Here is a 26,791-nt window from a genome sequence, read left to right as displayed (position 1 = left end):
CACTCACCACTCACCATCACATCTCCCTGACCATGTGTTTTGGAGTTGGGTTACTCATTCATACCTGCACCCTGTGGGTGACAGGGTTCACCGAGATGGCTGTGACGGATTGAATTACGAACCTCAACAAAGCGCATGTTCTTAATCTTAGTCCAAGTTCCCGTGAGTGCAAACTCATTTGTAAATAGTATCTTTGAATATGTTATGATGTTCAGGGTGTGAGCTCATTTGTCAATTGCATCTGCTAATATCCTATTTAGGGTGTGGCCAGCTGAACCTGGGGTGGGTCTTACTTTTCTATTTCCTCCTATTCAGGAGGCCTTTTAAAGAGAGGAGGTGGGAGCTGGCAGTCAGAAGATCCTGGAAAGGCAGACACAAGGAGAGAGAGATGGTCATGTTTTGGGAGGCAGAGAGGCAAGCCAAAGAGCCCCGAGGATTGAGCAAGCCAGCGTCAGAATGCTACGGAACTCAGGGAGACGGACGGTCTTGCCTTCTGATTTTGTACTTCTCTGAAACCAGGTGACAATAAATTCCTGTGGTTTAAGCCAACTCATTGTGTGGTATTTGTCATAGCAGCCCTGACAAACTAAAACAACAACCTAAGGGAACAAAAAAAACAGCTCTATTTTGGGGTCCAGAGCTGTAGAAACCAAACAGACCCTTCCCGGACACCACCTGATACTCTGCCCAGCAGATGGATGTAACCATCTGAGAACCTGGTTTTTCAAGGCCCTGCTGACAATTGTTCTCAGCAAATATATTTCAGTCAAATCTATTTTGGCCAAATCTGTAGCCTAAGTGAGGCCCCCTCCATATCTAGGTATGTGTTTCAAGGGGCAGGAAACTAGGGGCAACCAATTCCTGCACAAAATGCCTGACCTTATGTTGAGCAGTCTGATGGTAAATTTGAATTTATAAGGGCCTGGGAGGAATTTTCTAGTACCTTCAGATGTAACTTGTTTTTTTTCTCTTAATCTGGACTGGTAAATTCCCTCCTTCCTCCCCAGTTTAGATAACACTTCCTGGAAGAAGCATTTCCTGACCTTCACCCAAGTTGGTTAGGATCTGTTATATCTTCCTACACCAGGTTGAAATGAACTCACTCTCTCATTTGAGTTTCTTTTAGATTTCTGTCTTCCCCACTACATTTAAATAGGGCAGGGGTGATTTTTGTTTTGTTTCCAGTTAAATCCCAGTGCCTGGCTCAAAGCTTAGCATGCAGTGGGTTCTTCCCAGATATTTGTTGAAATAAGTGAATTAATCTAGAAATGAACACAGAGTTTGTTGAAATAAATGAATTAATCTAAAAAATGAACACAGCGTTCTTGTACGTCCTTTGGCCTTCAATATTTAATTTAAAAGTCTTCTCATAGCATTTATTACTTCTATAATCAAGAGCTATTAAAAATAAAGAAATGGAGAAGAATATATATAAAGTTTCCATAGGAAATGGTAGCTAAAACTGAAGTTCTGTAATTTGTAAAAACCTCAACAATGGTCGCATTCATGCTTTCTTGTATGCCATATTCTTCTCACATATGCTGTTTTTGTTAATTCAGTTTCATTTTTTTTGGCTGGGATTTAAGCCTGTACTGGTTTTCTAGCAAAGGCAGTTAATCTAGGTTACATTGATGAGAGTGTATTGTAAAGCAGGGTAATCAAAATAGTGTGATAGTCCAGGTAAAAGAGAAATACAGATGAGTGGCACAGATTGGAAACCCCAGAAACTATAGTTAAGGATTTATTCAAAATAGGCTTCTCAAGTTGTGGGCAGGGAGGGAGGGAAGGGAGATCGTGCAACAAGTGGAGTTAAGCTAATTTAACTGCACTTTAAAAAAAAATGCTGAATTTGCATCTAATATCATACACTAAAATTTTAAAAAGCAGCCCAGAGTTTAATAGAAAACAACCAGATCATAGAAGAAATTTAGTTTTCAGGTCTGTTAGAAAAATGCTAATCATTTTAGCTTCGAAGCAATAAAAAAGAAAGAGATTAATTGAATTACAAATCAACTTAAAACACTTGTATGATAAAAACAATACTGAATTAGAGAGAAAAAAGATGTGCTGGCAACAATGTCTCCATCATGTGTGACTGACAAAGGGCTAATGGAAAAAAAATCACAATCGCAGAATCACAATCGCGGTAGATAAAGGAAAGTTATGAACTGACAATTCACCCCAGGGAAATGACAAATAAAAAAAAAGGAGGATGTGAAGAAATGGTTCACCTTTTGACAGAGACAGTGTGGGATAGACCCAGGGTGCTTAAATACCCAGAGCTGGATTTGAATCTTGGTTCTGCCACTTATTAGCTTGTGTGAAGGGCTTTTACTTTCCCTATCTTTGCAGTTACTACATCTGCAAAATGGGAGCATAATCATACCTACCCAAGGCTTTTGGTGAGGAAATTGCATGTCATTAACTGGTACTTAATAGGCACTTGGTAAACATGGTGTTCCTCTCATTCAACTTTTCCAAACAGACCTTCCAAAAGCACCACAAAAGAAGAGGCAATAAAGGATTTTCATGCTCCTTCTAGAGCCCCCTTTTTCCCTTCCAAGTTACAGATCCACATCAGCGAGACTCAGGGGTTCCTAAGCCACCAGGAGGCTGAGCCCTGTCCCTTACCATGTATTTTAATACCCCCTTCCCCCCCAATAAAGAGCTTTCAAAATTGCAGAAACTCGATATAGCCACTAGAGGGCACTTGAGCCACACACTAGGCTCAAGTCCCAGCTGGATGGAGGAAGGTTTGAGCGAAATTCCTGTGGGGTGGGTCTTGGAAAACTTGGTGTTTAGAAGCGAAAGACCCAGAAGACTCCAGGTCCATCTGGCTATGTAGATTTGCTGCCTGCTCCTCTGGTCCAAGGCCAGTCTTCCTTTATAGTCCTGAAGACTTCGACTGAGCTGAGCAAGTGCTGCAGGAGGCAGGCAGGGTCCTCAAACACCCAGCTGTGGTCTCCTGAGGAGCAGTGGCTTTGGGTGATGATGGAGACACAGACGTCAGGGGGCAGGATTTCTGGAGAGGGTGGCCTGGCCTCTGTTCCACTTCCTCTGCCTCGCAAACAGCACCCATCGTCTAATCAAATGTTGATTAAACACAGAACTGGGAACAATTAAGGAGGTTACAGTCCTTTGCAGGATTCATTCTAAGAAAGGAAATATATATATATTTTTTATTAAAGTTCCTGTAATGCTTAGAATTCAGTTTAAACTGGAGGGACTGGGTGATGGAAATTCAGAATCAATTTGCAGGCAAAATGGGCATTTTGCACTTAGCCGCCCAAGGAACTAGTGAAGGATATGTGCTGTGTTCAGCATCTCTCTTTCCTTTCTCCACCTGTGTTCTGAGCTGTTGGAGCCGCAGCCTGATTTATTGAGCTAAACAAGTCAGCAGCTAATTTGTTCATTCATGGCTGTCCTTTGAGAAGTGGTCCTGGGGATAAAGATGAAGATCATTGAAAAGCTAGTCAGTTTCGTTGGGCAGGACCTGACAAAGTAGGTCAGCCTGGCTCTCCACTGGGCCGAGGGCGCTGGAATCCCATTAACCTCAATCGAGCAGGCTCAGTGAGGAGCGACAGCGCTGTTTCTGCAAAACAAAACTTGGCTGCATGTTTTCTTCCTAATTTGACTTCCTAATGAGATTTGGAAGAGGAAAGGGAGACTAGAATATGGGAAAATGAAAGGAAAATTCCTTTTCCCTAACAAGCTGGTAGCACCGAGTGAAAAGGGGTTTGGGTGTTTGGGAGGTCTGAGTGTTTGCCTGCGATTAATTCTGTTCCACTGGGGGTCTCAGGAGGCGTGGAGGGTGAAAGGTGACCCCAAATATTTTTTCCTGGTGTTTCAGAAAGTCTTTCCCATCTTTAAAAAGAAGAGGAAATCTCCACTGACTCCTTCATCCCCTTCAAGCTGCTGCCCAGTCTCTCTCTCTCCTTTCACAGCAAGCCTCAGAGAAGAGTAGTCTGTATTAACTGACTCCATACCCTCATTTCCTGCTCACACCTCACTCTACGCAGCCCCATTAGTCCACAGAAAGGACCCTCCAAAAGGCCGCCAATGACCTTCATGGCAATAAATCCTAAAAGCATTTGCAGGTCTCATCGCACTTCATCCCTCAGCTACATTGGCCAGAGCTGACCACTCTCCTTCTTGAGACACGTCCTTCCCTTGATCTCTCTGATTCCAAGCTTTCCTCCTTTGCTGCGCCTTTCAATTCCCCTCTGCAGGCAAGTCCTTCTCAGCATGAAATGCTGGAGCCCCTCAGGACTTGGCCCTACATTCTCAACCCTTTTTCTCTCTCTCAAACATGCCCTTGGTGTCTATCGTCTCCCATTAACCGATGGCTCCCAGTTTTGTTTCTTAATTTAGAATTCTCCCACTGGGTCTCAGAGCTATCTGGCTGATTGTGTACTTGACACCTTCAACTGGGTGCCTCCCTCCCAACACGTCCAGAAATGAAGTCACGATCTTTCCAAGCAAACTTCACTGAATGTTTCCAGTCTTCTGAGTGGCTCCACCAGCCCAGCCAGACCCCTTGACCAGCTGTCTCCTTCACCCGCCTTATCCAACCTACCCTTCAGCACGTGAGCCCTGCATTTTACCTGCTCCTCCTCCGGAGATGTACCGCCGACTTTAATGATGTGACTGGCATGTGACTGGTGGCCAGTCAGTGGGAGGCTCCAAGTACAAAGCCAAGACCGGCAAGGGCCAGGGTCTGCTTGCTACTTACACATTGAGAGGTTGCCAGGCAGGCCACTGAGCTTTGGCTTTGATGACGGTGAGGACCTCATCACTCTGCAAAGAAAGGACCACAGGCAATTAGTGAAGAGGACTGGGCTGGTGGCAACGAGAGGGCTTTGACGTGGTGGTGTTTTTAACACTGCCCAGGACCCTCCTCCCCTCCTCTTGTGCCTACCCCTGCTGCCTGAGCTCTGGGGGCCTGCACCGTGGGCTCTGCCTGCTCAGGAATGGAACCACCCTGCCATGGGATGCAGCGGGGCTGGATCCTCAGCAACACCAGGAGGCAGGGCTAGGTGTCCTGGGTGCCTGGTGAGCCCTACCTGGACACTGATGGGCCCACTGAGGCACACTTTTAGTTTCCAGCTCAGTTTATCCCTTTCCCCTTGGACCCAGAGCTCTGACCTGGACTCCACTTTGCTGGCAGAGCTTCTGTGCTGTGTCCAGCCTGGAGGACCAGGCACTGACTGGGGTCAGATCAGCGGGAGCTGCAATGCAGCCAACACCTGACCCTGTGGCCTGTCACCCTGTGGCCTTCCTGCTGTCGGCCCACGCACTGCGTCAGGCTCTCTTGCATGAGGAAGCCAGAACGCAGGCTGGGTCCCCACCCCCGGGGCCATTCATGCGATTTTGTGCTGCTTTGCTTTGGATAATGTATGGAGCACCACTGAAGCATGGGCACCTCCAGCGGTTTCTGAGAAAGCATTTGATAATTAACATTTTAAAGGAAAACCATTAAGTCGTCACCAGAGGGAAAAATCAGACCTTTGTTGGTCTTGCAGCCTGTACTTTGCAGTTTGGTTGGGTTTTTATTTTGAATTACATACTGGGGGTGAGGGGTATCATACTCTTTCCAAGGCATAACGTCCAAATTCGGCCTTGGCTTGGGGCTTTCCCCAGCATAAAGTCAGCAAGTCCCGACAATTTTCAGACACCCTTGCCCATTACGTATGGAAAACCCCAGAACGTCATCAGCAGGGGAGGGAAGTGCTTTGCTGTCAACTGAAGAGATCACCAAATTCCAGGAGGGCAGAGATTTGCTGGGCCAGCTCACAGCTATGCCCCGGTGCCGGGAGCAGGACCAGATGGGGTTCAAGGTACCAACCAGTGAACGTCTTCTTGGTTGGCTGCCTTGCCCAGCAAATCCCACAGCCCTGAGAAAACATGAAGGAAGGAGGTCAGAGTGTCTACCAGGCTCACGCCCAAAAGCCTTCTGATCCTAAGTGCCTCATCTGCAGTCCAGGGATGGTGTCCGTGGATGGTGGGCCTTAGAGGAAAAGGGAGCTCCACTTTGACCCAGTTTGGCACTGGGGTTGTAGACAAGGTCCTGGGTGGGGCAGAGGTAGGAGCCGGCGCATAGCGACAGCCAGTGGAGGCAACTGTTAGGGGAGCCACAGACATTGCTAAGAGGCCATCTCCAAGACCTCACCTAAACCAGTTTCCTCTAGGGAAGACACAAACATGTGCTGAGCTGCCATCCTCTCCCCATCCCTACCTTTTTCTCTTGTGTGCCATTCCAGTATCTGGAGGAGATGTTAAGTCTAATGAAAAGGCCTTCCCAGATCTTAAATCCCAAACCCAAAGGGAAACCGAGACTGGAGCCGACAGCCCCCACATGCTTATCACAACAGGAATTCTCAGTGGCAGGGCCCCCTTCTCCCGAGGTGAATAGAAATCACACTCGGTGTAGACTGGGAGCTCTTCTCCAGCATGAAGGGGGCGTGTGGAGCTGCTATCTATCCACCCCAACCCAGAGCAGTTTTTGGCCACCCCGGGAGTCTAGCCGTCATGGGATTTCTTCCCCTGCTCTTTTGGACTCTTTGAACTATGTAGGTGCAGGGACATTTGCCCTTTCTGAACTTCTTATTCTGTACAGTAAAGGTCTCATTTGCAGAAAGTTTCGCTTGTGCCTGAAGCTCACATTCCCACAATGCACCATTGCAGTAACTGCTCCACAGCAACCCACTGGGGCAGCCTGTAGGGTGCTTTTGGTCAGAGGACAGCATCTTCCCATGCGTGGACACTCTACATTCCACGTCTGCAGGAAAAGCACTTCCAAGTCCCAATAAGTGGTTTCCATTTCCCATGGGAGATTTGTTTATTTGGTTATAATGTTTCCCTCACACACTTCTAATAAACATCTGTTGGATGACTGAGAGAAGCTGCTTGCCATGAAGTTGCATGTGTGACGCAACCTCTCTTCTGAAAGTCTCCTGTGTCCCCAGGCCTGGTTTCCCGTCGTCTGTGCATACGCGCCATGGCCCCCGCTGAGCTCTGCATCTCACAGCACGCCCCTGCTCCCCTCCTGTGAGCCCCATCTGGGGTAAAAGCACACCCACCGCTGCCTGAACCAGATGCTCAGTGCCAACATTGTCCCCCCATCTCCAAACCCCTCACATCGGTCAGGCTCCAGGACCCACTGCATTCATGTCCTCTTGAGTCCTTCTCCCCAGCCTGCTCACTGGTCACCCTGTTGCCAGCATCTTCTTGCTCTCCCCCAATCCATCCTCCACTCTGCTGCAAAGCTGGCCATATCTGTTCCCAGCCAAAAGGGGTCAAAGGCTCCCATAACTTCCATGATCATTTCTTCATTTCTTAGTTAACCCCATGATCTGGCTCTGGTTTACTTTTCTCTTTGATTTTTGATCCAGAATAATACGTGCTTTTATGGTAGAACATTTTAGCATCCCAGAGCACACGGTGTAATGGTGAACATATTCCACGCCATCCACCATGTCTCCCTCCTCATTCTTCTTCTCCAGAATGCTAAGCAGTCTGGTGTGCATCTTTTCAGACCTCTACTTTGTATCTACAGCCATGTGCATGCTATATAGAGCTTTTCACAAAAATGGCATCATACTATTTTGTTCTGCAACATATCTTTCAAATTTTTCCTTAATAGATGTATTAGTTAGGGTTCTCTAGAGAAACAGAACCAACAGGGAACACTTGCAAATATAAAATTTATGAAAGTGTCTCACGTGACCGTAGGAACGCAGAGTCCAAAATCCACAGGGCAGGCTGCGAAGCCGATGACTCCAATGGATGGCCTGGACGAACTCCACAGGAGAGGCTCACCAGCCAAAGCAGGAATGCAACCTGTCTCCTCTGAGTCCTCCTTAAAAGGCTTCCCATGATTGGATTTAGCATCACTAATTGCGGAAGACACTCCCCTTTGGCTGATTACAAATGGAATCAGCTGTGGATGTAGCTGACGTGATCATGACCTAATCCTATGAAATGTCCTCATTGCAACAGACAGGCCAGTGCTTGCCCAATCAGATGAACAGGTACCACAACTTGGCCAAGTTGACACCTGTCCCTAACCATGACAATACCCTATCATGGGGCTTTCTGAGTCAGTATCTGCAGCATCATAGCTCTCTTATTTTTGAATTTTAAAGTGTCAGAGACCTTTAAATTATAAGTCAAGACTTGAGACATCCAGAGTGATCTCTAATGAGATATTGTCTGACGACAATCCTTTTACTCTTAAAGAAATACTTTCCTAAAAAATATGAGTGGAGTTAAGGCAGCCACTGAGTTAGCAGGCATCACAGATTCACCTTACGGTTGCAATTAAACCTCGGTTTTCAAGTCTCGACTAATGACATATTGATTTTGCTTTTGCAGTGTACAACTAGACCAAAATAGTTTGGACTCTTCATTAGCGTGGGTTTATGGTGCTGAAATTCTGTCTGTATTTTTTAGAGTTCTTGGGCCCCAAGGATGGTGGGTGCAGTGTGTGGGCACCTCTTGCTGTAAATCTAGTGGTTATACAGCATCTATAGGATAAACAGCTAATTATTTCTGTTTGTGGTTATTGTGTTATTTGATTAGACAGGAAAGCAGGAGCATTCTGGAAAAACGTATTTAAAAAGCTAAGTATTTTTGTTGCGGCATCAAAATATCTCTACAAGATCAGAGCTAGTGTCTGGCTTATTCATGGCCATGGTCAAATGTCCAAGCACGCCCAGTAGATATTTGTTGAAAAGCAGAGCCACATCATTCTTTTGAATGTCTGCATAGAATTCCACCGCATGGGTGTTTCCTAATTTATATAACCAGCATTACTGATGTCTATTTAGATTGTTTCTAGTTTGTGCTATTGTAAATGACGCAATGATGAACACTCATGTATGTATTTCTTTGTTCACACATTCAAGTATTCTTCTGTGGTAGATTGCCAGAAGTGACCAATAGATGAAGCAGATTCAAAATTCTTGTAGGGCCTGGTAAATTCTCTTCCAAATGTCTGGAACATTGGATGTTACTAGTTTTTAAAGATTTATTAGTCTGGCAGGCAAGAAAGTAGAGTTAGTGAGGGGAGCAGCTCAAGAGTGAAATCTGAGTTCGAATCCTGCCTACACCATTTACGAGTTCTGTGTCCTTTGGCAGGTTTCTTGATCTCTCTTAGTATATTAGGGTTTTCTAGAGAAACTGAACCAACAGATGTCTGTAAATGTGAGATTTATAAAAGTGTCTCATGCAACCATGCAGATGCAAGAGTCCAAAATTCACAGGGCAGGCTGTGAAGCTGCCAACTCCAATGAAGGGTCTCAACGAACTCCACAGGAGAGGCTTGCTGGCTGAAGAAGCAGTGAGAATTCTCTTTTCTCCTTTAAAAATTCACCAACGGATTGGATTATCTCGTTCATAGGAGGCATGTTCTTAGCTGATTGTAATCAGCTGCAGATGCAATCAGCTGACGATGATTTAATAAACCAGCCTTCTGGTTTATCAACCAGTCAGGAAATATTCTTGCAATAACGATTAGGCCAGTGCTTTCCTGACCAGACAACTGGCACCATCACCTGGCCAAGTTGACACATAAGTTCAACTATCATGCTTAGTTTCTCATCTGTGAAATGGGGCTAAAAGCAGTATCTAAAACATGGGGTGGTTAGGGAGACGATATGATGTAACCCATGAAAGGTTCTGACATTCTGCCTGACAAAGTGAGTCCACCATAGGTCTTAGCTATCATTCTTATTCTTATTTGCATTCAGGCTAGGCTGATATTAGAATCGATTTGTATTTCTTGAGTATAGAAAGTGGAACACACAGACGCATCCCAAAATTAACAATGCTTCAGGAGAATGTTTCCTCATTACAAAGCCAAGCTGTGACTCCCAGGGAATATATAACTGGGGGGTTTATGTGGCTGGGTGAGCCTTGGCTGGACCACTAGGGCAGAGGGCATTTCATATTCTGAAGAATGAAGGACTTAAATTCAGAGTGAGCAATCCATACTTGAGACTTAAATGAAAAGTGGTTTTAAGAAGTCTCCAAGGCACAGAAAGGATCTTTCAAGAATCCTTAGAGCCCTTTTACATCTCCCATAGGACTCTTTTCAAACGAAGTATTTCAGGGCATTCACAATTCATGTCTCATTTGGATGACGCTGGCACTTTCCCAAAGAAATGCCAATTAAAATACAGCCCCCCCCCAATAAATAAATAAATAAAAACCCCAAATGAAACTCCAGGTCACTTGTGTCCGTCTTTGAGGGGGTGAGTTCTTTCATTTTGCTTTTAATAAATGCACCGTGGAGATGGCGCAGCCACACCTCGCAGCTACTGGTACCAAATGGGAACGATGGAGTCCAAATCAGGTCATGGGGTGGGGTCGCATCTGGAGTGGGGGTTCCTGTGAGAGAAAATAGGCTGGGGACGGGTTGGAGTCAGAAACCACATTGGTATCAGGAGGTGCTGGAGGGTTGGGGTGGAGGCTGGTGTCTGCACCGCCCTCGACCCCACCCTCGCTGGCCCTCCATGTGCTTCAGAGCCAGTGGCCAAAGAGGAACCATGTCTGGGTACCACAACCACATCCACCACAACGGGCCAGTGTCCGTCCCCTCCTTTCTGCTTCTTCCCTCACCTTGTCCTCTGTTCCTGCACATTCCTGGCTCCTGACCTTCTGAATTTATCTCCCACTCCCGAATCAATGCTTAGTTGTTCAGATAAAAAAATGGTGAAGTCATCCTTGCTACATCTTTCTCTCATACCCCACACCTGATCCACCCACAGATTCATTCAACTCTACTTTCAAAGTGTATTCATGACCCAACCACTGCCCAGTGCCCTGCTGCCACCGTCCTGTCCACACCACCTTCAACTCTTGCCTATATTGATGCAATGGCTTCCTGACCCATCTTCCCACCTTCCCCATCGCACACCAGCCATATCCCATCCTTCCTCCCTCCAGGTAAAATCCACCAATGGCTTCACATCTCACAGCAAAACGGGGACTTCGCAGGCCCCTGTTTTAGTTTGCTAACGCTGCCAGAATGCAATATACCAGAAATTGAACAGCTTTTAAAAAGGGAATTTATTAAGTTGCAAGTTTACAGTTCTAAAGCCATAAAAATAAGATATCTTAACTCCAAAGAAAGGGCCAATGATGTTCGGGGTTTCCCTCTCAGCTGGGAAGGCACAGCTGTTTTCTTTTCTCATTTTATAAGGCTTCCCTGGGGGTATTTTCCTTCTGCATTTCCAAAGGTCTCTGAAGCTTTTTCCAAAATGATTTCCTCTTAAAGGGCTCCAGTAAGAAACCTCACCGCTATTGGGTGGGTCATATCTCCATTGAAACGATACAAAAGATTCCACCCAGCAATACTGAATGTGGACTAAAGAACATGGCTTTTTCTGGGGTACGCTATGGTTTCAAGCCAGCACAGGTGCCAAGACCCTTTGTAATCTGCATCCCCATCCTTGTCACCTCATTAAACTCATCGTTAATATTCTTCCTTTACTCAGGTTGCTTCTGCAGTCCTAGACTTCTTAATTTTTTTGCACACTCTGCACTTATAGCTCCCTAAGCCTGGGATGCTATTTTTCTTTACCTCCTTTACCTCCTCCAGGTCGCTACTCAAATATCTACTTTTCAGTGAGAACTTTGCTGACCGTACTTTACAAATGGTAATTCCCTGCCCCCCCCCAACCTGGCACACCCCCATCGGTGTATTTGATTATCTTTTCTCCATAACATTTGTCACTGTCTGATATATCAGTTATTTTGCTTATTTACTTTTATTGTCTGTTTCCCCCACGAGAATGGAAGCTCCAGGAGGGAAGTTATTTTTTTTTTGTTTGTTTTGTTCTGTTCACTGCTGTGCTATCAGTGTTTGGAACATAGTAGGTGCTCAATAAATATTTGCTAATTGAATGAAAAGCTGTGATGAGGATGAGGCCGGAGCCATAGTGAGATTCAGACAGACCTGGGGGCTGAGCTGGTGGCACTGGGAGAGCAAGTAGAGATTGCCATCCACAGAATTCTGCTAGAAATTCCAGGTGGCAGGGGGAGGGGGATGGGACTGGAACCAGGGTCCACATTAGGAGCCGTGGCCAGAGCTCAGGGGTTCAGAGTGCATGTGAGGTGGGCACCTCAGTGACCCGGGCTGGCTATTTATAAGTGCCTTCCCCATGCCTTGTCCCTGTGAAGCAGCTGACATCACAGGCTGCTGTCTGATAAGCTATTTCACAGCTGCAGAAGGTATCTGAAGCCTATTAACAGATCCGCCAGAAGATGATGCAGTTGCACAGAAGCATTTCAAATTCAATTTCTTTTTTATTTCTTTTCAAATGCAGCCTGTAATTCCGATGGGAAAATTGCATAATGCTCGAAGATAACAATTTCCCCTTGAGACAGTTTTGTGGAAGCAGCATGGCATTTTGAAGCTAAAGAGGAGGGGCCATCAGAGCCGCCCTGGACCTGCCCCTACTGCCCATCCACCCACACCTGCCTCTGGTGGGCTGAGATCTCTGAGGATCTGCCCTCTGCCCTTGCCCCCCATGTCCTGAGTGTGGAGGCCACTTCTGTGTCCTGCAGGGGCCGCAGGCATTGCTTTAGCTCATCCTTTGGTGACCTGTGGGCTGATCCTGGGTTTAACCTTGAGTTTTGGATTTTTCTGTGTCCCTCGTGATCCAGTGAATGTTCCCCTCTTCTCCGAGTCCAACAGGTGAGTCAAACAAAAGGAATTTGTGCTGGTTTAAATCTGTTGTGCCCCAGAAAAGCCAAGTTCTTTAATCCTCATTCAATACTGTTGGGTGGGAGTTTTTTGCTTGTTTCCATGGAGATGTGACCCACCCAATTGTAGGTGGTAAGTTTTGATCAGATGGTTTCCATGGAGATGCGTCTCCACCCATTTAAGGTGGGGTTGCTTACCAGAGCCCTTTCAGAGGGAACCATTTTGGAAAAAGCTTTAGAGCCACCAGAGCCCATGCAGCCAGAGACCTTTGGAGATGAAGAAGAAAAATGCCACCCAGGGTTGCTTCATGAAACAAGAAGCCTGGAGAGAAAGCTAGCAGATGTCACCATATTTGCCATGTGCATTTCCAGTTAAAGAGAAACCCTAAACATCATCGGCCTTTTTGAACCAAGGTATATTTCCCTGGATACCTTAGATTAGACACCTCTATAGCCTTGCTTTAATTTGGACATTTTCATAGCCTTAGAACTATAAACTTGCAGCTTATTAGATTCCCCTTTTGAAAAACCTTTCCATTTCTGGTATATCTCATTTCCAGCAGCTTGCAAACTAAAGCAGAGCTGAAAGAGGCCAAAGGACTACATCTGTCTCCCTATCCTGCCAGCTCCCCATGGTCTGATATTCCCAGGGCTGTCTTCCCACCTTCTCTATCTCCAGTATTAGCAAACCGCCAGTGCTGAGGCCAGGGCAGAGAAATAAAAGGCAACCTTCTAACATCATGTAAGCGACACCAAATCCAAATGAGAGAGAGCATGATAAGTAGGTGGGCCTTCTGCTTTCAAACAGGTAGGGAGTTCAAGGAAGCTGAGCCCGGCACCCAGAGCTTGAGGGAAGGGTGAGCCAAGCTGGGTCTGGCTGAAGTGCCTCAAGCTGTCAGGGTAGTCCCTTTTCAGAAGCCCTCGTCCTGCCCTGTGGGAGCACCTCCAGTGGACATAAAGGCATAGCATTCGACACCCGTGTCCTCTTCCCCATGGGATCCTGGGGACAGCTCCCACCCAGCAAACCAGCTTTTGAGCAGAGACCAGGCTGTGTCCTCTTTATCCCTTGCGCCAGCCTGGCTTGCAGGAGGTAATCATAAAATGTTTCAGGGATGAATAATGGATGAGTTAATTAAGCAATTAATTAATGACAAGCTAGAGGAAGCCTCTGGCCTTTATTGCCCTCCCAAGGAAGGCTTAGGGGCTCTTACTCTGAGTGTGACGGAACGCCACTGAAGGGTGAGTATGCAGAAGAGCGATGGGATCTGACTTATAATTTTGGAGGATTCTCGCCTGTTGGGTGGCAAGTAAAGGGTTGTGGGGTGATGGGGAAGCAGGAAAACCATTTGGGAGGACCCTTCTGCACCCCAGTGCTATTGAACCCTGTGCTAGCAATGCAGGTGTGAGAAGAGGTCAGATGCAAGACATAGTTTAATGGGAGAAATCAACAGGGTCTCCAAGTGATTGAATATGGGGTATAAAATGAAGATGTGGCAAAGGATGCCATCAAAAGGCAGTGCCACGGAGGCAGTCTGGGAGACGAGCTCAAGGGAGAAGTCCAGGCTGGAGATAGAAATTTGAAGATGTCAGCATATAAATGGTACCAAAAGTCACAGGATGAGATTACCTGAGGAGTGAGAGGCCAAAGAGGAGAGAAGGGGAAGGAACCAAGGAGCCTAAGAAGCAGCGGCCAGTAGGGGACACCAGGTCCTGCCCTGGGGTCTCTTTGGAATCCTGGTGCTGCCCCGACTGCCTCCACTCCGGCCCCTTCTGGCACCCCTTTGCTGCCTCACTGTCCCCTGCTGTCCTCACTGCTTCCCCCATGACCCTGTTGAACCCACTGCTGCTCCTTCTGCCCCCCCCCGTCACTCTCCCTGCTGCCCTTACTTCCTCTGCTTCCCCCGAGCATCTCCCACCGATGGCCCCCGCCCCGTGATGCCGCCACTGTCCCACGGACCGCTGCTGAAAACCCAATTGAAGCAGACGAGAAAGTGACCAGAAGGTGAGGAAATGGAGCCAGTGAGCCCCAGACAGCTCTTTTTGAGGAGTGTGGGGTGAAGAGGAGTCGTGGGAAATGTCAGTAGCAGGAAGGGCATAATGAAATACAGAGGAGAAATTGATATTGCAGGAGAGTGTGCACCTTCAGGGGTGCAGTCCTTACAGAGACGAGGAGGGAAGAGTTTCAGGCCTCCACATGGATGGTGGCCTGGGGCTGCTGTCAGGGACGGTAGAGGAAGGCAGAGAAGGTACCGTAGCTACTGATGCCGGGAGTTACGGGCATTGCTGGGGGTTGACGGTGATGATTCATCCACCCAGAAAATACTGATTGAGCCCCTACTCCATGTCAGGCTCTGCTCTGGGTGCTGGAGACACAGCTCTGAACCCAAGAGACAACAGCCTCTGACCTCAAGGGGCGTTCACGCCAGTGGGGGGAGGAGACGGCAAATGAATGCACAGCTGCACTGTGTGCAGACGCTGATTAGCTCTCCGGGGAAAATAATGTGGGGAAGGGTGAGCGTGAGGACCAGGTGGGGGGTAGGGACCCTTTAACAACTTAGATTTATCATTTTTAATAGAATGGTGGGGGAAGTTTTCACTGATAAGGGAACTTGGGTTGTATAAGAGATAGGTTATGCCTGTGAAAATGGCCAGTAAAAACTCTACCAAAATTACATATTCTAAAATACACTAAAGCTCGTACACACATATATTTTTACACACCTATATATTCTTTTGTACCTTTTTTTTTTTTACATTGCAATATGGTCTTGGGGTTTATCACTTAAAAGGGCCAGATCACAAATGAGATTATCTCTAAGAAATATTAAATTAAAAAGGCAAGGTGCGGGACAGTTAGTATGAGCTATCATTTGTGCAAAGAAATAGTAAGGATAAGGAAAGTGTGTGTGTGTTGTTTATATTTCTATTTGTATAAAGTTTCTCTGGAAGGACACATAAGATTTGCCAAAATGGGTTGCCTCAGGAGAGGGGAACTGGGAGAAAGAAAAGGATAAGATTTTTCATTGTATATATCTTTCGAATGTTGAACTATGTGAATAGATTACCATTAAAGAAAAAAGGAGAGGAAAAAGAAAAGGCTACAACCGAAGCTGCTGCCCATGGTTTTCTCAATGGACAATGAGGAAGTCTTTTGCGGGGGACCCTGGGGTTTGGGAGGCCCCGAGGCCACACTGCAGGGGGGCTGGAAGGCCATCATTGAGAACCACTGGGCTCAGACCCTTGGCAGTGGCTGAGAGGCTGGGGACAAGGGACAGAGGAGCCACTGCAGGGGTGGAATTGATAAGAGAGTGAATGGATTTCTTCAGTTTATTACTTATCTTTATTACTTATCTATCCACATAATGGAAAAGGGAGTGTCAGTCACAAGATTTTTACAATCACAAGGTCACAGGATAAAAGCTATATAGTTAATACAATTATTATCAAGGCTACCGGATTACAGTTGAACAATCTCAGGTATTTCCTTCTGGCTGTTCTAATGCACTAGAGACTAAAAAGAACTATCTCTATAATGAGTCAGTAGTCACAGTCATTTGTTAAATCCTAACTTCTCCATTACACCTCCTCCCGCTCATTTGATCATTCTCTCAATCTACAGGGATATTTGGGCAATGCCCATTTTAGCTTCTTTATGCTAGAAAGGGGTGTCGACCTTATGGGGTAGAGGAATGAACCTGCTTGATGTACTTGGAGAGGCTGGTACCTCTGGGTTTCAGGGTGTGTCTGGCATAGGAACAATCTGGAGGCCTTGAGTTTTTGAAAAAATACTTACTAAGAACAATTTTTATAGAGTCTTGGATAGAGCCCAGGGTATTTGCTAAGAGTTTTCAGAAATACTGTTGGTTGGGGCTTGGCATACTGTGGTCGTTTGCAATATCTAGCTGAAGCTTGCATAACAGCAACCTCCAGTTGCTTGACTCTATTTGCAGTCTCTTAGCCACTGAAACTCTATTTTGTTTCATTTTTTCTCTTCCTTTTAGCCAAGATGGCTTTCCTAATCCTGTGATGCCAGGGCCAGGCTTATTTATACCTGGCAGTCGTGTCGCATGTTGCCAGGGAGATTTACATCCCTGGGAGTCATGTGCACTGGTGGATTCCTCACTTGACAATTTTAAAGGCTGCTAGGTTTTGTTAGGTGCCTCAAGATTTCCATCTTCTTTCTTCCCCTACTAAGAAGCTTCTGACCCAGGTAGTGTACTGTCAGCCTGCTCTCCTTAAATATAGTAACATTTAGATTCATCATCTCCCTTTATCCACTCATTTCCATGAAAAGCTTTCAAATTATTAAGTAACAAGCTCCAAATGACCTGGACAGTGGTGAAGTAAGTGTGCCTAAGGTACTCAGAACAGCAGTATCAAATAAAGAGACTGAGAAAGCTGTTTTCTTAAACTGTGCTTTTAAATGCAAAGTAACAGCTCTGATAAGCCATAAAAGCTTAACCCTTTTTATTCCGGAGAGCTCCTCATATCAAAAGAAGTTTGGGGAGAGTCTTGAGGGTCAAAGGAGATATTTGGTGTAGCTGACTAACATAAACAGGTGTCCTTTGTAGTACTTTAAGATTACACATGCAAACACTGGACTCTTCCAGGCTTCCTATTGTAACCGAAAGTTCTCTGGCTATGAAAACTCCCTCTTAGTTATGACTGAGGTGTCATGGAGCTGGAGTTAGAAAGCAGTGTGGTAGAATAAGGCAGGCTGAGGTTCAAATCTTGGTTCTGCCACTTACATGCTTTGCAAGTCTGGGGAAGTTGCTTACCCTCTCTGAGCCTGATCCCTTAACTGTAGAATTTATTAATTCCACACATATTTGTTGAGTTCCTTTTTTGGGCTAAACACTGTACTAGACACTGGGCATAGGACAAGGACAAGATCAACCCTGTCCCTGCTCTTGTGGAGATTGTCTTCTAGCGGTTTGATAAGAGCACATGAAGATTCATTGAGATCATGCAAATAAAGGACTAGGTGAGCAGTAAGGGGACAACGGTAGCTGTCATTACTTACAGTTATATTTGCAGATTGTCCACTGTCCTTCTTTCCATATAACTTCCCACTGTTGCCCAGACTCGCTTTTTGGTCCACTCTCCTCCATTAACTCTCCTGCCCAAGCAGTCTCAAGGCCCGAGCTTCTGCGCAGGATTCCTTTGCCTGCCATGCCCTCATGCCTGTCCCTACCAGCCTCTGGTCTTCTGCAAAGCCCTCCTGATGCCCCCAGACTCCGAAATTGTCCTTTTCTGTTCTTTCAGTTATGCTGCCTTGTAATTGTTTGTTCACTGACAAATCAGTTCTTCCTCACCGGAAGGTGTTTCATTCAGCCCTCAGCTCATATTGTTTAGCAAAATACCTGACTCCTGGTTGGTACCTGGTTGGAAAAAACCTTGAATAAATGCTCAACAACTGAACGTTTTTATTCCCAAATGTGATGTGTGAATTATGAGAGAATCTGGAAGCTGTTTTGACTGCCACGCAAAAAAGCATTCATAAAATTTTGTGATTTTTCAAGCCATGGAGATATCACAGGTTTATATAGCAATTTACAGCAGAGGAAACTGGGGCTGATGCCACCTAACGTTGTTTTCTTTTTTTTTTTTTTTTGGATTAAGGTCTGAGGAATCCCAGGAGTCTGAAAATATATTCCTAGGGTCTTCTTAGTTCTCTCTGGGACTTTAAATATTTTATATTTTTATTTCAACAATAATTTAAAAAAAATCAATTTAAGCATATTATGGATCACCTCTGAGATCTTATTATCAAACACTACCAGGCAATTTTGGGGGGCTGGGATGCACTCGTGTTTACGTCCTGTGGCTGACCTATAGCCGTGCTGCCGCCCAGCTCCCCCTCAGGGAAGGAAGGACTTGTTTCCCCCATGCTGGGAACGATGCTGGGAACGATGCAGGATGGCCTGCAGCAGACACTCCTCTTTGCTCATTGATTTGGGTGAATGAAACCTCCTGAGGTCTCACCTCCTCCCAGGGGCAGCCCTCTCCCAGTGATCAATTCGGGGGCACAAAGGCCCTTCACCCCCAAATCAGGACACTCGGAAGAGCCGCCCCAGCTCAGTGGGGTTGGCAGTGGTCGCTACTGGGCTCTGCTTTTCCCTCTGCCCCTCCCAGCTTCCCTCCTTCCCTCTGCAGATACAGAGGACACTCTCGGATGCCTCCCGTGGCATCTCGAGTCAGAGTCTGCTTCCTAGAGACCCCAACTGTGATGGCTAGTGAGAAAAAGAGAAGCAGAGTTAAATAAATAACACGTTCTCACCAGGTAAAGCCCAAATGATATATGTTGTGTTGTGTGAAGAAGGTGTTGTCATTGGTTTGGAAAGTGGTGGGAGAAATGAGTTCGCTCGAAGGATCCTGGGGTACAGGTGCCCCCAAACCTGAAGGACCCAGATCAGGGAAACGGTATCATCTAGATTGTGAGAAGCTGTTTCATTTCAGCAAAACAGCATCACCCACCACATTAAGTCAATGTTCTTAATTAGCATTTTAAAGGGTCTGTAGTTTTGTTTGTGTTATTATTATTATCATTACTTTGCTTTTATGGTCTTATGAGAGCCATAAGCATAAGGAGTTCTGATCTAGTTTTATCTTTGCACATATTTAAATAATATGATGATAAAAATAATTATAGCTCAACCCTGGGGGTTTATGAGCTTGTATTTGCCCTTTAAAAGAGGGCCATGCGTTACTCGGGTTTGGAAATTATACCATTCTCTCCCCTCACTTTACAACCTCCTGGTGGTTAAGAGTTTGGGTTTAGGAGACTGACAGAATTAAGTTCAAATCTTGGCTCTGTTGCTTAACTGAGATCACGTTATTTAACTCTTGGAGCCTCGATTTCCTCATAATATGTACCTTGCAGGCATGTTGCAAGAAATAAATGAGGTATAAATGAATGCAAAGTGCTTGCATTAGTCTTGACACACACTAAGTGCTCAATCAATGGGGGCAGACAGGAGAGGCTGAAAGGAAAGGACGTATATCTCCACAGCCCTTTCCAAGCCTAATCTGGCAAAAGCCAGCTGTCTGCATCCATCCCTGACAGGTAGTGGGTAGAATGGTTTTTAGGTGAAGTTACTTCCAACAGGGAGTCAGAGGTAAATCTGCTCAAAAGTGAGCAGGCAAGCAAGCAAACAAACAACAACTAAAGACCCAAGGTACACAAAAGTGAAAGGTTAAAAATCGAAAACCATAGCACTATGGCCTAATCTGAAATTCAGGGAATTTTAAATTCAAGGACTAGTCAAAAAATGAAATAAATATTCTTGTGGTAGGTTGAATAAGGGCTCTCAGAGATAATCACATCCTATTCCTGGAACCTGTGAATATTACCTAATATGGCAAATGGGACTTCGCAGGTGTAACTAGGCTGAGACTTTTCGGTGGGGAGATTTCCTGACTTGTCTGTGTAGACCCTAAATGTAATCACAAGTATCCTCATAAGAGGGGACAGAGGGAGATTTGACACACACAGGGAAGAAGACAATGTGACAACGAAGCAGAGGGATGTGGCTACAAGCCCAGGAATGCTGGGTGCTGCCAGAGGATTCTCACTGGGTGACTGCAGAAAGTACTGCCTCAACCGACACCTTGATACTAACCCTTACAGACTCATTTCAGATTTCTGGTTTCCATAACTGTAAGAGGATAAATTCATGCTGTTTTTAAGCCTCAGGTTTGTGGTCATTTGTTACAGCAGCTATAGGAAGCTGGTATAATTCCTATGGATCCTAACTGCCCTTTCAATTAGCTGTGTGACCTTGGTCCAGTCAGTTAGCTTCTCTGAGCCTCACTTTCTTCAAGACTAAAATGAGCCAAAAGTTAACCAAAGGGTTGTTGAGGATTAAATGAGATGCTACATGTTAGCATAAAACCATGTGAACTATTTTCATTATTATCATTCTGTTTTTTTTTAACCAAAATTGAAGATTTTAATCAAGTTGTTTCTCTTAAGAAGTTGGCCCAGTGAAGAAGGATAAAACATATATTTAATGATTTGGCATAAAGACTCAGTGTTTCAGAATGTGGTGCTAAAAATCTCAGATGTTAGACCCCACCTGTATTTCTACTTGAAACCCAGGGCCCATACGCAATTCCTTACTTTTACAACCCAGGCCAACAGTGTTATATTTTGTCACTTGGATTTCTCTCTGATGAGATGTTTTGTTTTCTTCAAAAAGAGAATATCAATAATCCAATCATCTCTAACTTTTGGGTGATTTTTCTGCACTTGGAGTTTCCTTTCCCAAAATATAAATCATGGAATAATCCATGCTCAGAGCTATAACAATAAAAACGACAACTATTTTTCAAACTCAAGACTGTTCACGCATTGCCATGCCATCTTCAGGGGCATGGCACAATCTCCCAAAGCAAAAGCAAGAAAATAAATAGCTTTGAAGTTTGAAGGTAGATTCCATCAACACTTTTTCCCCCCATTTGTAATTAAATTGAGCATTTCCTTACTCAGGTAGTAAGGAATGGACTGCTGTTTTGATTGAAACTATTTGTAGTCTTTCTAAAAGAACCATTTTAGAGCGGACTTTTTCCTTATTGCAAAAAAAAAAAAAATGTGTTCATTGTAGAATATTTTGAAAACAGAAATAGAAAGAATAATATAAAAGCAACGTATAATCCCACCACTCACGGATAACCACTGTTACATTTTACATTTTAAGCTGACAAAAAGACATCTCAGTGTGCATGAATATGATTACAGAATCACCAAAGCAGCTTAATTCCAACTATAATAGGATCCTGAATTCTATAGTTCTCCATGGAATTGGGTCCTGCTGTGTGGACCTGACTTAAGAACACTCACATCCAAAAATCTGAGAAATCACAGGGAACAGCTTCCATCAACCTCCGTCTGGAGGGAACCAGGCTTCCCCATTCACACCATCTCACTCTTGGTCAGGCCTTCATCACATATTCATGTTAGTGCAAGAAACTCCTAATTTGGTTCCTGCCTCAGTTTTACTGTCCACCAATCCATCAGATGGACCTTTCTAAAACATGTATTTGACCAGGTTACTCCATTTCTTGAAATTCTTCCTTTGACTTTAGAGATAAAGTCCAATTTATTTTAGCATGACATACAACGGATCATCCTCTTGCCTACTTATGTCTCTAGCCTATCTTCCCCCTTCATGGGTCCCCTTTATTCCAGCCACCACTACCCTCATCTTCATCTTCATCACCTAATCAGCTATCAATTATTGGGTGTGTCCTATGCATTAGGTACTGCATTGAATACTTTATGCACCTTATCTCACCTATAACCCAAAAGTCTTATAAGGTGGAGTTTATGGATGAAGAAGCCGAGGCTGAGAAGTTCATGAGGCTTTGACACATTTCTTTGACCCGACTGAAATGTCACCATGAAGATGTCCTACCTCCCTACTTAAGTACTTGTAGTTTCTTGAACCAGTCATGCTTTTTCTAGCTTCTGTGCCTTTGCATAAACCACCATCTTCCCAGGTGACTTTGAATACTTTTTCATTCAGATAATGCCTACTTAATTCTTTAGAATGCAATTCAAGACTTTCTTAACCACTGGGCTTAGTGCAAATATCCCTCCTCTAGGCTCTCGATGTCACTGAACTATAGTTACCTTCTTACAGATCATTTGTCAACTTCATCCTCACCCATCCAATGTTAGTGTCTCAAGGGAAGGAACGGTGTCTTATTCATTTCTATGGCCCCCTTCCTGCTGCCTAGTATAAGATCTGGCACAAGAAGGGGGGGACATTGAATAAATGCTTGTTTAATAAATGAGTGATCAGCAACTCTTAGAGCTTTTAAATAAGCTCCAACTGATCAAAACTTGATTTGCTTATAATGTCCTGCCAGAAAGGGCTCAAAGTCTTAAGAAAAATGAACTCCAGAAAGAATTCTTCTCTCACAGATCCCTTGCCAGATTGGAGCCAGATGAAAGAGCCTATCGTTTGTAACTAATTGAAGATCTTGACTGGTGCAGAAAGGCTCCTCCAATATTTTTTTATTATGTTTAATCCTTGTCTTTTGGCTATTTTGTTGTTTTGTGACCTAGATGAGGTCCAGTAGAAGGTACCTGGCTTTGGAAATTCTTGAGAGGCAATGAACAGAAGGGAGAAGGAAGAAAACGATTCAGAATCCACCACTGGGTGGAAATGGTGGGATAGGTGTAGGGGATGGGGTTGTGGGGGTGGGGGGAGACAATACTGGAGGACTTTTTGCCCGAGGCTTCACATTCACAAAAGCCTCAGATCAGTTTGGCCTTTTCTCTAGAATCACAGAGATACACCGACGGAATCGAATGAAGACATTTATCTTACAACTTTTAACATGTCCTACTCCTGAAAGACCCCCATCTATGGTGAAGTATAAACGGATATTTTTATAATGCTTATAAAGTATCTTGAGATAAGCATAATTTTATTGCATTTAATCAAAAAACTTTTTACTGCAGCAACATAAATACAACTCAAAATTTACCACTTTTAAACACTTTCAAGGGTACAATTCAGCAGTATTAATAGCAGCCACAATATTGTGATGCCAGCACCAATACCCATTACAGCAGCTTATTCATCATCTCAAACAGAAACTCTGTACCCATTAAGCAATAACCCCATCTTCCCACCCCCTTCATTGCATTGTAATTTTTGTGTTAAAAGAATTATTCCAATTCTGTGAATCCTGTTATAGTTATTTTCCCCACTTGTTATTATGGAAAAAGCTTAAAACAATGGAGGCTCTCAACTTCTGAGAGGTCTTGACTATGTTATAGGATCTAAGTGAAATCTTGCTCTTTGGGCAGTAGTTTGTTTGATATTTGGGGAATAGTAAGCAGATGGTAGTGAGGGATGTGTTGGAACAGACTTATCCTGGCTCATGAGACCTGATTATATGCATCGCTTATGAATTCTGTGTTCAGTGACATCACATTAGTTGCTCGAAATTGGCCAAGGATAGTAGTTATACCATGGAAACTGGCAAACATTTCAAACCAGACTTTTTTTTTTTTATATTGATAACTGATTACTAAAAAGTAACATATCATTGGTGGTGGAAGAGGAGAAGAGGGCAGATTCATGTTGGAGGCTGATGCTATCTTTCTGACCCAACTATGGTGAACATGAAGGAGTGAGGATTAAAGCCACTCATTTTGTGTCAAAATGTAGGGAGCATCCAGATTCCTTTGGAAACTTTATCAGAGTTCCTGGTCAGAGACCGTATGTTAATACTCCCCAAACTGGTAGTGCTTCAGAATAAGCTGAAGACATTTCTAATCTACTGTTGTTTAGTTCCCACCTCAGAACTACTGAATTAGAATTTCTGGATGGGGCACAGGAATCTATAATTTCAAAATGTTCTCAAGGTGTTCAGGTCAGTGGAACAGCAAATTGGAATCTTTTTGTGTGTCTCAAAGCATGAAGACCCCTCAAGAAGAAGACGATAAGATTTAACCTATAAGGACAAAGATTTACTAAGCAGGTTCTCTGTGTCTTCATGTAGTGCCTTTGTCACCTATCAGTTTGGTGAGATCTGGGTTATGACAATCACGGAAGGTAGTTGGTGAAGGGACTAGAACTGGAGGTGATTATAAAATATTACGATGGAAAAGGTGTGGACTGGAATATTTTTCATTCTTACATGAAGTTTTATCAAACACATACCTTTGATTTGGGCTTAGATGATTGCTTTGCATGCCTTTGAGCTCTTGATGGGCCTCATGAATCAATAAAATCTCTTATGATTCCGCATGACTCCTTTATCCATAGTATCTGAAAGTGATCCTATTCTCAGTAAGAGCTGCTGAGTTGGGTTGGAGAAGAGGACAGTGATCCCAGGGCTAAACCCATCAGTGAGGCCTGGGAGTGGCTAGAGGCTGATAGGTGGCAGATACCAGGAAGACAGAGGGTGGTGGAGCGAGGGGATGGGAATCTCAGAGGAGCAAGAATCTCCAGGGATGGGTGTGAGGAGGGGATGGAAGTGGCATAGAGCTTGACTCCTCCTCTTGCCCTCACAATGTGGGTATGGAAGAACCCATGTTATTTACTTGAGAAGACTATGGAGGAGGAGCAGGGTTTTGTTAAGGAAGAGATGGAGGGAGTACTGCGTGATGGGGTTAAGGATGTAAAGGAGATTTGGAGCACATAGTAGAATTACCCAGACATTTACCTTTGCCCCAAAATATCAATAATTCCACCTTGGACAAGAAATTTTGTCTGTCATACCCACAGTTTCTTCACAGTGTAAAATGGGTATAATAACTCTACTTACCTTATGGGAGGTAGTGAAGAATAAATCAGCTATTATCTGTAAGCCCCCAGACTGATATCTGAGATAGACTAGGTTCTAAAGGAGTTTTGATCCTCCCTACTAGACTAAATCATCTTCATTTCTCTATGACCTAACACCATACATGGTTTTATGATGATGCATAATATATCTTAGTTGAATAAATGAATGGGTGAGTGGATAAGTCAATTAATCAATGAATGCTAATTTTCAGGAAGATGTGGTGTTGAGGAAACCAAAAGCACTCAGCCATTGCTGAAAGGACTTTGGGATTTTTTTCAAGCATTTATCCTAGGACAGGTCCTCTGTCACATTTCAAGGTGTGGACTGTTGTCCTGACTTTGGCATAATGAGCCATGAAAAGCTTGCAGCTTTTTTCTATTTTAATCCTCCCATCCATTTAATGGGGTATATCTTCCCTGAAAACATTGAGGTGAACATCACAAAGATAATGGGCAATCATGTTAACATTACTACCTCTGATATGATCCAGACATTATTCAATTAAAGTAATAACTTTTAATGCACGGAGGAATTGTTTTTATCTTAAGAATCCAATTTAGCCATCAGCTTACCATCATATTCAAATGGCAGAAATTACCTTTAAGTCATATTTCTGTAATGTGATGTTGAAATGGATTTCTAATTATATTTTATGATGCTACATTGTAGACTTGTTAAGGTTGGAGTGTATAGCTTGTCGTATTTTCATTTTCTATCAGCAGGCAATTTGAATTCCTTTAAAATATATAATGAACAAAATTTAGAAATTTTGAGGGAGAAAAACTTCAAAGGATTGCTTAAAAGACCCTGACAATGTCACCTTAGTAAGACTTAAAAAAAAATGACTATGATTGTTACTTAACTGTAACACTGGTCCTCTGAAGATAGAACTGGGGAAGAAAAATTACCTTTGCACAACTGAATTCAAGAGCTATGTTACCTAAGATGTTGGCTGGACCATGTTGAGAGTGTGGTCCTCTCCTTTCCTGGTCAGGAATTTGATTTTGGTGGTGTACACAGAGGGGCTCAACCAGAGGGACTGGCTTATACTACCTAAACTCCAAAGTTGTATAAGACACTCCCAACTTATATATCTGATTCTTAAGACTCAGTGAGAATAAGAAAGCCAAGTGGGCTCTATGTAAACTCATGAGTACGCAACCTGTACAAGTAGGAAAGTCTTTTTGAGAAGCCACATTCTGAACAGAATATTGCTTAGGAAGCATAGTACTGAAACAAAAGAGTATAGCTGAACAATTTCAAAGGTAGAGTCATGGAATTCGCTCAAGCAGATGCATTCACCTCCATTATGGGGATAGACATGCCTTGTAGACCAAAATATCATGTCAGCTGGTCATGGTATCCTCTTCCTTGGACTGTACAGAAGACCCTGAAAAATTCCCTATCTTTGATCACCATTTTTCTAGAGGCCATTTAGATCACTCCCTTATATCCATCCATACCTTCTTCCTTCAGCCAGGCTACAATATAATACATATGGGTGACACTTTTATAACAAACATTCAAGTTTAGAGGCTCCACCATAGTCATGATGATCTCATAAACCAGATCTCAGGGTCACTTCTGCACATGGTTTAGCTCATCCATTCTGTGCAAATTCTTCTTCCTTCAACTCTTAGAGGTTGCTTGCTGTCCTCACTGTGGGGGCCCCTCACCATAGCCCAATGCATATTGTCTGCACGTTCATTTAGAGAGAGAGACTGGAACTAGGATAACTTCCCTTTATTATGTGAATTTAACTGTTAAAGTTTTC

The 26,791-nt window shown here is 44.1% G+C and overlaps 1 protein-coding gene across 1 annotated transcript in view; it reads right to left on the bottom strand.

The window, feature by feature from the left end:
* The window catches only part of SPON1 (spondin 1), a 285,884-nt gene that overhangs the window by 19,769 nt on the left and 239,324 nt on the right, over positions 1 to 26,791 (bottom strand). Inside the window, exon 7 of the mRNA XM_077114063.1 lies at positions 4,733 to 4,797. Coding sequence (XP_076970178.1) covers positions 4,733 to 4,797 — 65 coding nt within the window. The remainder of the gene's footprint in view (positions 1 to 4,732; positions 4,798 to 26,791) is intronic.

This window comes from Tamandua tetradactyla, chromosome 8 (assembly GCF_023851605.1).
Source record: "Tamandua tetradactyla isolate mTamTet1 chromosome 8, mTamTet1.pri, whole genome shotgun sequence".
NCBI lineage: Eukaryota > Metazoa > Chordata > Mammalia > Pilosa > Myrmecophagidae > Tamandua > Tamandua tetradactyla.
The sequence above is the reverse complement of the archived record's forward strand: the minus strand, read 5'-3'. Positions and strand labels throughout refer to the sequence as shown.